General features: G+C 50.1%; 1 protein-coding gene across 1 annotated transcript in view; it reads left to right on the top strand.

Annotated features, from left to right (window-relative positions):
- The window catches only part of unc5ca (unc-5 netrin receptor Ca), a 147,598-nt gene that overhangs the window by 70,635 nt on the left and 66,963 nt on the right, over positions 1-10,000 (top strand). The window contains exon 2 of the mRNA XM_062542952.1: positions 2,214-2,444. Within this exon, the coding sequence (XP_062398936.1) occupies positions 2,214-2,444 (231 nt within the window). The remainder of the gene's footprint in view (positions 1-2,213; positions 2,445-10,000) is intronic.

The following is a 10,000-nucleotide window of genomic DNA, read 5'->3' as shown; positions in this document are numbered from 1 at the left end:
CATTGGCCTGCATGAACTTTACTGCCCTTAGCCCAGCAACCCTCTCCCGCAGACTAGCTCCCCCTGCTGTCTGTCATCGAAAGCTACCCGAGAGAACCAGCCATCATCCACCCAAATAGTCACGAGAGAGAGAGAGAGAGAGAGAGAGAGAGAGAGAGAGAGAGAGAGAGAGAGACAAATACCTCAGTAAATGTAAATGACAATAAACAAGCAGAAATCAACATGAGTAAATATAATAGTCCTCATCTCCCTTTAAGGGCTTAGAGCCAGGGTGCTTTATACAGCGTGAAAGTGAAATTTCATAACAGACAGTGATGACGCAGTTTAGTGCGAGGGAGGCCGGCAGGGGGTCTCCTCACGCTGGAGCCGTGGTGCCCTGTGGCGGGGGTGGGGGTGGGGGTGGTGTGTGTGTGGAGAAGGGGGGGGGGGGGGGTGGGGGGCTGAGAGGTGACTCAGTGAAGGGATGGCGGATGGAGTAGGGGCCAGGCTTCACCTGTCCGCCTGCATTATTAGGACGGCTCTCGTGACCGTACCTGCGCCGTGACGCAGCCCGCATGCTCGGCCTGTGGAGCAGCGGTGAGTCCCGAAGCAGGGGACTGGTGCGAGGATGCATTACAGATGGAGTGATAGAGGAGGAGGAGGAGGTGGAGGAGGAGGAGGAGGAGGAGGTGTGGGGGGGGGAGTAGAGTGCAGCAGCCATCCTCTCCAGGTTGTGTATCACGTGCTGATCAATAATTTATGTGCGTCGCGGTTTGAGCAATGAAGGTATCAGTACCGGTAGTGACTCGCGGGGGTGTGGGGGTTGGGGAGAAAGATGGAGGGGGGGGGGCTGTTGGATTTGGGATGAGAGAGATCAAAAGCAAAAGAGAGAGAGAAGAAAACAGGGAGAGGACGAGAGAGATAGAATATGCATAATGGCTAAGAAAGACTAAGAAACTGGAAGTGTTAAAGGAGAAAAATTAATATAGAAATTCTCCATATAACCACACACATGCAAGAAAAAAACCTCTCTGTATTTTTCTCCTTCCTCAACATTATTCCATTCCATTGCATTTTTTATTATTCATCCAAATTTGTTTACCATGAGCCGCTTTCTAATCACAGGCACTCCAGAGTGTTAGCCCGAGGTAAAACAACATTCGCTCGCGTGATAAGGAATTAACCACGAGCCCTAGATGCCGGGGCGGAAATGGAGATATGGACCAGCTCAGCGTAGCAGCAGCAGCAGCAGCAGCAGTAGCAGCCGTCTGGCTGGCCCTATCTGGGCTTGTGAGTGCACCTCGGCACCTCTGAGCCAGTCAGTCTTTTTGATGTAGAGACCCCAGGTGAGGGCATGACTGGCTCTAATGAAGCTTCCCTGATGACAGAATGGCATGAAATTACAGGCTGGAGCAAAGCAAAGCAAAAAAAAAAAAAAAAAAACTTTGAAGGGGAAGAAAACGAAGAAGGGGGTTGGTGGGGGGTGGTGGGGGCGACATCAAAGTCGAGAAATCAAGTGTGTGTATCGAGCTGCCGGGTCTGCCACCTATTTGTGATTTCTGTCGGCGAGGCACGGCTTCTGCCACCTATTTATGGTTTCTATTGGCGAGGTTTCCGATTCTGCCACCTATTTACGGTTTCTTGTCGGAGCCGCGATGCTTTTGAGGTTCTCTGCTGCTAGAAGCAACCGCAGAGCGATGCTGTGCTGAAATGGGGCAATGCTCCCTTGTTGTCTGATAATTATGTATGTTTGTTTTTTTTTTTCTTTTTGCCATCGATTGTCTCTGGCTCTGCAGCTGGTAAACATGTCAACTGTCATAGTGAATTAAGGGACTTCAAGGGAGCCGTGTGGCTTGGCCTGCTCAGCAGAGGCTTGTGGCTTATTTGTTATTTGTTATTTGTGAGTGTCTGTGGGTGAAGCTTTCAGCGCCGGAGTGTAGCTGATGATGTACACGGATCATTTGCCGTTCATGCTGTAACTTAAACGCGTTGTCAGGCAGCAGATGCGCCACGCTTTCTCACCCATAATCAAACAGAAACGCCCACTGGGCCAGCAGCCAGTGCAGACCACCCACTGCCCAGTGAATAGGGCTATTCAGAGGACACAAATAGGGTAAAGATTGGATATTAATAATATAATCCCTCTCTCTATCTCTCTCTCTCTCTCTTTCTCTGTCTCTCGCTCGCCCGTTCTCTCTCTCTTTCTCTCTCCCTCTCTCTTTCTCTTTCCCTAGTGGACGATGACTTCCTGGGGCTGGGTGAGCTGCCAGAGACGTTCCCCTCGGACCCGCCGGAGCCCCTGCCTCACTTCCTCATGGAGCCCGAGGAGGCCTACATCGTCAAGAACAAGCCGGTGAACCTCTACTGCAAGGCCACCCCCGCCACGCAGATCTACTTCAAGTGCAACAGCGAGTGGGTCCACCAGAAGGACCACACCGTGGAGGAGCGGGTGGACGAAACATCAGGTCAGTCGACGTAAACGAAACAAACAAACACGCAAACAAACAAACAAACAAACAAACAAACAAACAAACGGCGTTTAGGCGTCGGGAGTGAGTCACCCACGCTGTTCTAGCGCTCGGCGCTAATGACAGGGGTCAGCGGAACGCACCATCGCCCAGCGGAGCGAGGAGTAAGCCACAGCTGCAGTGTGCGGTCTGCCCTTTTACGCGTACACTTTTGGAGGAACAGGATTTCACAGCCGCCTTTTTGACTCGGACTGGATGAAAGAACGTGTGGGAATTCCAAAGAGATAATCCTCCCTTTTAGAGTTCCTTTTTAAAAAAGAGTAAAGTCACATATGTTCAGCTGCGCTTGCAAGGTTTGTTTGATTTCACAATCTTTTTCTTATTTTTTTTTTTTTTTTTTGTGAACGGTGTATGTACTTAGATCCACAAAGCTTATGTGGGCTGAATAATGTGTTCATATGGATTAGAAAAAAATGCTGTGCCGGAGTACAAAGTTAAGAGACGGAGGCATAACCCATGCAGAGCGAGCTGCAGCTTATCACATGGCAAAAATATGGGAATTATTTCAGCGAGGTGTAGAGGTATCCATGGCACATTTTCTTATTTTATGGTGGGTGATCTCTTTAGTAAATAGAACAAGGGGACTGTTTTTCCCAGATAGAGCAAAAATTAGCCTAGAAATCTAGACGCCCCTAGCGGCAGCAAATCTGATTTTCTGCTGGGGTAGTCTAGCAACTCTCCGATGACTTGGGAGCTGGCCAGTCTCAACAACGCCCCGACCAATCACATCATGTATAGAGTCGGTAGACGGGCTTAACATAATGACGACTGACCTGCGACCAGAAGTTGCGACCGTTAAGCATCCTGCTACTTGATAACAAGAAAACTATTCGTTTAGCACTATCCTATTGCGTGGAGAGGGAATTTGAAAGACAACCGTTTATCCCACCCCTCCGATTGAGCCCTGCTATGGTCAGTTCACAGACCCTACATCTTGATGTGGGTGTCTAGCTCGTCAGTCTCGGCAAAAACTGCAAGTACAAATTGTATGACAATGACAGGGACATCAGTTGTGACTTTTAGTGTGCACTTGTATGTATTTGCTGTGTCCGTGAACAATACTTTTGTACTTCTTGGATCCAGACATGGCCAAACAGTTGCTCAACTGCAAGTAGGCTCAAGTTAGTCTCTCATTTACCTGATTCAACCTCTTAAAGCACTCCGAGGGAGATACTCCCTCTTACACACAGTCAAAACATTTCAGCTTTTCTCCCTAAACAGGTAAGAAATCCTATTTATTACAGAATGAGCAGCCTTAATCTGAAACCTGCAGTGTTCTCCTGTCGTTTGTCTCTTCCTCTCTTCAATCCAAAACTCCCTTCACCAAATGAGCCCAGCTCTTCAGAGCCAGCCCCCCCCCACACACCCCTCCACCCCCACCCCCCAAATCCTGCCAGTTCCAGACGCTGTCTCCACTACAAACAAGCACCCAGGGAGGATCTCAGGGTGGGGAAGAGCGCTAATTGTGTTGTGTTTGTACCGCTGCAGACTTGATACAGACGGATCAGTCGGCAGCTTCTGTCACCTTCCCTTATGCAAAAGGTAGCGGCTGTCTGTTTGCGCAGAACAAATGGATTCCGGGAGGAAGATTCGCTCAGGGTGTTTGTGCGTGTGTGTGTGTGTGTGTGTGTGTGTGTGAGTGTGTGTGTTTGGGGTGGGGGGTGCTCTCCATGGGAAGGTGACATCTCCACAGCTGTTTCATTCATCAGCCACTGTTTTGACTGCGGAAAGGTGAAAGTGGAGCGTGCAAAATGCCAGACTTGATTTCGGTGAGCATCTCTGCTCCACTTTTCTTCCCCTCCCTCTCTCTCTCTCTCTCGCTCTCTCTCTCTCTCTCTCTCTTTCTCTTTCACTCAACTGTCTCTCTTGATCGCTTGCTCGTTCTCTCCTCCCATCTCCACAAGTAGGATCTTTTCACTTCACGGTCAATAAAGCCGTTGTCTAAGTGTTTATGGCATTCAGGGGCCGGGGCGCCCGTTTTCCAGGCCGGGGTTTGGCCTGTGAGCGTGCTTACACTGGGGCCTTACCGGAATGCACTTTTTTATTTATTGTGGACATTGCAGGGAGGGGATGTCATTCGAGGTTAATGTGGCCGCCCAGATCCCCACACACCGCAAAACGTCTGCAGGGCCAGTAATATCCAGACGTCTGATAAGTCCTGTCATCTCCCAGACCAATAGGAATATAAAGTGTGTGTGTGTGTGTGTGTGTGTGTGTGTGTGTGGATGGGTGGGGAGTGAGTAGAGGAGGTGCTGTATGATTGCTACCTGTGGGCTACAGGGCTAACTCAATTTCCCACTTTGGCAGCTGAATGTGGTCAATCAAGGCAGACTTGTAGTCTATAATGACATGGGGGACCCCGAGGGCTTTCATTCTTTACCAAAACAGCTCGGCTGCCGTCGATGCTCCCGCCGCCCTCTTATTTATTCACAGCGATGCACGCTATTTATTTCTGCCCGGTGTGCGCTGAGTGTGCTGTTGGTGCGCACACTATTCCCCATTCTCATGAATGCCAAAAAGACTGTGTTTTTCCCCCTATCATTGCATGTTGATATCGTCACATATGAGTCTTTGAAAGTTGTGCCTTCTTGGCTATTTTGAAGTTGTTGGCTACTTTGCCGACTGTAGTGCCAGAAACAACAACAACAACAACAGCAAGACAACACCAACTGTGTCTATGGCCATAGCCATGAGTCCCCAATTAGTCCTGATCCTTTGTTCATTGCAGCAGTAAAAGTGAAGTGAAAAGGTTACCAGGTATTATCATCTTACTTACAGCAGAATAATTCAACTAATGATCCAATAAGCAACATGACAAAGCCCGTGATCTGGACTTGGTGACATAGCAGTGAACGCCTGGCAGTCCCTGAGGCAACTGTGTGTCACCTTGACAATAGCGGAAGGATGTGTTGACGTTGGTCCCGGCCTGCGGTCTCGATATCAGTCAACTTTTTGTGTGTGTGTGTGTGTGTGGATGTTTTTTCCTCAAAGCGTGGGGATGAAACCCAACTCTGACCTATTAGGGCCCTGCCATGCTCGAGCAGAGCTACACACACGCCCCCCAGCCCCCCCTCCCCCCCCAGCCCTCTCCACTCTGCTCCGCACTGCTCCGCCCGCCTCCTCTCTAATTCACCCAGTCTCGCCCCTCTCATCTCCTCTCCCCTCTCTCATCGCCTCTCCTCCCTCTCATCTCTACTCTCCTCTCCGCTCCTCTCCTCTCTTTTCCTCTCCTTCTCTTCTCTCCTCTCCTCTCCTCTCTCCCTTCTTTCCCCTCCTTTCCCCTCCTCTCCTCCTCCTTTCTCCTCTCCCTCTCCCTCTCCTCTCTTCCTCCCCTCTCCTCTCCTCTCCTGCTCTCCCTAGCCACAGCCAGCCCCGACTGAAAGAAAAGAAAACCACAGATAAGGGGTGGCTTTGGCGGTCAATAGCTATTTGAGAGGATGGAAAGCTGATCTGATTCTGATTCTCTGTCCTCTCTCTCTCCCTCTCTCCCTCCCTCCCTCCCTCCCTCCCTCTCTCCCTCTCTCTCTTTCTCTCTCTCTCTGAGAGGGACAGAAGTAGATTAGCTGTGGAGTGGACCAGCAGTGGGAGGTGGGAGGGAGCAGGAGAAAGAGACAGGAGTGTGTTATCTGCATGGCTCCAGCTGAAAAATCATTAGCTCTGGAGTTCATTCAGGAGGAAGGAAGGAAGGAAGGAAGGAAGGAGAGGTAGAGAGAAAGAGAGACAGAGACAGAGAGAGAGAGAGAGAGAGAGAGAGAGAGAGAGAGAGGGAGAAGAAAAAAGAAATAAAAATACAAAGACTTTGCTTACAGTGGGGGCATGCCAAGTCAGGCTCATTAGCTCGGCCGGGTTCTAAATGGATTTCCTCTGTAACCAATCGCGGGCCTCTGCCGAGGGGGTCCCGGCGGAACCTCAGCCGGCTTTCCTCGGGTTTCAGACGGGGCGCAGCTCGAGCCGAGCGTCTGCAGGGGGGACGGAGGCATCCATCACTCCCTCCTGACAGATCCACAGTCATTCCAGCCCCTTGCTTTTGGCTGCAGGGGGGGTGTTCACTGAAGAGGATCAAAACACTCCTAAAACACGAGCATCTGCTGCACTCGCGCACGCACCCAACGCGCTGCGAAAACTCCCAAGATATCGATAGCGTGCCAGATATCAAACCAGACGCCCGCGCTCACGTCCCACACACACACACACATGCACGCATGGTCAGTCTTTTTTTTATGTGTATGTCAAGCTGTGGAGGTGGGTAGGTGTGGACGTGTCCTTCTCTTTGTTGAGGTCAAGGAGTGTCCGGCGCTCGGTGTCCGGCTAGAGCGCTGTTCCCTGAGGGCACTGCGGGTTGAGTCGAGTGAGCTAGCCCTGCAGAGCAGGAAGCTTTCATCTCTGTTTCACATCTCTCTCTCTCTCTCTCTCTTACTTATTTTGTTCCGCAACAGGGGAAGGTCAGTCAGGCCAATGCCTTTGACCCCCCCCCCCCCCCCGCCCCACACCTCCTCCTGCTCCTCCTCCTCCTTCCCCTCTCCCCACCTCTCCCTGTGCACCTGTTCCACGTCGTTGCAATCATGGCCTGCTGCTCATGATCCTCCGTCGAGCATTTGGCAGGGCTCTCCGCGGAGCGTCACATATCAGCAATAACATGGCTCTCATTCCTCGGTTGTCTCTACCTGTAGTCGTCAATAGAGACGCGCTGCCCTTTAGAGTCAAACTTCTGTTCACAGTTAGACTCCCCCCCACCCCCCCACCCCCCACCCTGAATACTTTAGATATGCCTATGCAGTCACCTCCTGAGGGGATATTAGAATCCATGCACCCTCTGTGAACTCGTGTGTTAATAGTTTATCATTGCAAAATGTCTGTAGTGAATATGTGAACTATAAATTGCTGTGTTACAGTTGAGGAAATGTCTTAACGAGGAGCTGCCAGAGGCATGTGGTGGTAACGCCAGGGTCGCAGGCTCCTTGAGCGGGACGAGCTGTAATGTTAGATATATTAGACCGGCGCAGTCTATTTTATTAACATATGAATCAAAAAGAAACGCGCGCGCACATATGCGCTTGCGTATGACTTCAGAGTGCAGTGACAAGTTTCTGTTGGCCGTGGTGATTTGTTTTCTCTGTGTTTCTCGTTACGGTCACACTCTTGATTGATTTTCTCTCTCTCTCCCTCCCCTCTCTCTCTCCTTCCCTCTCTCTCTCTCTCTCTCTCTCTCTTTCTCTCTCCCTTGTTCATACTCCCTCTCGCTCCCTCTGTCGCCATGGAACAAACTGACATTGTTGTGTGAATCACGAGCCTCAATTATTTATGGTCATGATGGTTCCTAAATGAGGTCAATTCCGTTCTGTGTCAGTGAGCAGCGGCGTTTGATTTGCTGCGGGTGCTCCCGCCGGAGCGTGAGTCAGGGTGTGAGGAACCGTGTCGAGGTGCCGATCTCTGCTGGCTCTCTTCCCCTCTTTCTCTCTCACTCTCTCTCTCTCTCTCTCTCTCTCTCTCTCTCACTCTCACTCGCTTACTCTTTCTCTCCCACTCTCTGGCGCTCTCTCTCTTCCTTGTACATGGCTCACAGAAAGCTATGGCTGCTCACGTTGGCCAGCCATACACACAGATTCACACAGACACACAGACACACACACACACACACACACACACACACACACACACACATACACGCACACAAACAAATGGAGGAGCCAGTGGAGCTTGGGAACCAGGAGGCACTGGGATGATCAATCACATTTTGTGTTGCAGGTACCAGGAACCTGTGGAGCGTGGAGCTCTCTGTGCTTTCTATTATGTTCCACCTCTCTCTCTCTCCCTCTCTCTCTCTCTCTCTCTCTCTCCCCTCCTCTCTTTTTCTCCACTCTCCCTCCTCTCCTTTCTTAGCCACGTGCGTCAGTTCTGTCCCTCGGCGCTGTGTCGCTCCCCATCTTGACACCGGCGCTGCGTTTTTACTACATGTTACGTTTGGCACGGACACGAGTGGGCAAACTCTCCCTCTCTCCTCTCCTTCTCCTCTCTTCCTCCTCTCGTCTCCTCTCCTCTTTCTTTTATCCCCCTCTCCCCTCACATTAGTGGCGTGGGCCAAGAAAGTCGAACTGTTCCAAGCACAGCTGACTGCTCAAGGGGTTCCTCTGAAATCTGCTGCGATTCATCTCTCTCCTCTTTTCCTCTGCGCACCTCAATACTCTCCCTGTTTTTTTTCTCCCCTCCTCCCTGCTTCTCTTTGTCGGAGCGAAAAAGAAGCGAAACCTGGAGAGGCTTCCCAGCTCCTGTGCTCCCCCCCAAGGATCGTTTTCACAAACAGACGGGCGCCTTCTTCCTCCCATGCAATGCATCCACCAATCCCCACGCTCCATCACCTCCGATTCGCTCGCTCTGTTCCCCGGCTTGTTCAAACATACGTCCCCGTCCGCGTCCCCGAGTGGAGCTTAGGCCGTGTACGGATTTGGAGAGCAGATAAAGAGGAGCTTGATGTTTCAAAGTATGAAAAAGGAATATGCATATTTATTGTTCATTATTCATAGCCTACCCCCCCCCCCCCACACACACACACACACACACACACACACACACTGCTTGGCAGTCTCTGACAAACTGTTCTCACAGAGAAAGCTATAAAGGCTTGGAGTTTATGTGTAACTTTTTTGTGTTGTTTAATTCATGGGAGTTTTTTTTTTTTTTTTTTTTTTTTCCGGGTCTTTCTCCAGTGTCTGGTCCTGCTATCGAGTTATTGATTTGCTTGTTGACAAGAAACACAGTGTTCTTTTCATTTCTCAATTTCTCTTGTCCTCTCTCTGCTGCATCTGTCTGGTTGGAGGGTAGTCATTTTCATTATTTACAGTTTGTTTCCTTTCGATGACTTTTGTTGAATGGGTCTGTGCATTTTGGGTGGGTTTTATGGACAGTTTTTATACCATTTAATTGAATAGCCGTAAGTTTATATTCTGGTGCTGTTTCTAGCAAAATAAATAAATAAATAAAATAAAAATAAATAGTCTCCTCTATAGACGTTTTGGAACCACTGTGGAATTGTGTGGCAATGTGCAGTTGTTAAGGCACAATAACCAAGTAAACATGGGCGGCTGGTATTCTTGAGCCCCTGTCGAGACAGTCATTTTTTCGTGGCTGTTATCGTTGTTTTTCCCTCCACCATTGATTTTTTTTTTTTGTGTGTGTGTGTGTGTAAGTTCACCTCAGTTCTCAAGTGACTTCTTAAGGGACTCGGTCTCGGTTCTTCTCCGAGTCTCTCCGTCTTTCACCCTCTGTCTCGCAGGGCTGTCCGCCTCTTAGTCACTGTCTTCCCTCCGTCTCCCTCAGAGTTGTTTTTCTCTAGAAAGGGAAGTCGAGAGTGAAGTTGCAGGATGCTGCAGCGCTTTCGGCCTCCATGTGGCGGCAGCTGCGCCACACACACACACACACACACAGACACACACACACACACAGACACACACACACACACACACACACACACACACACACACACACACACACACACA

The sequence above is a fragment of the Sardina pilchardus genome, chromosome 8 (assembly GCF_963854185.1).
Source record: "Sardina pilchardus chromosome 8, fSarPil1.1, whole genome shotgun sequence".
NCBI classification, from domain to species: domain Eukaryota; kingdom Metazoa; phylum Chordata; class Actinopteri; order Clupeiformes; family Clupeidae; genus Sardina; species Sardina pilchardus.
The sequence above is the reverse complement of the archived record's forward strand: the minus strand, read 5'-3'. Positions and strand labels throughout refer to the sequence as shown.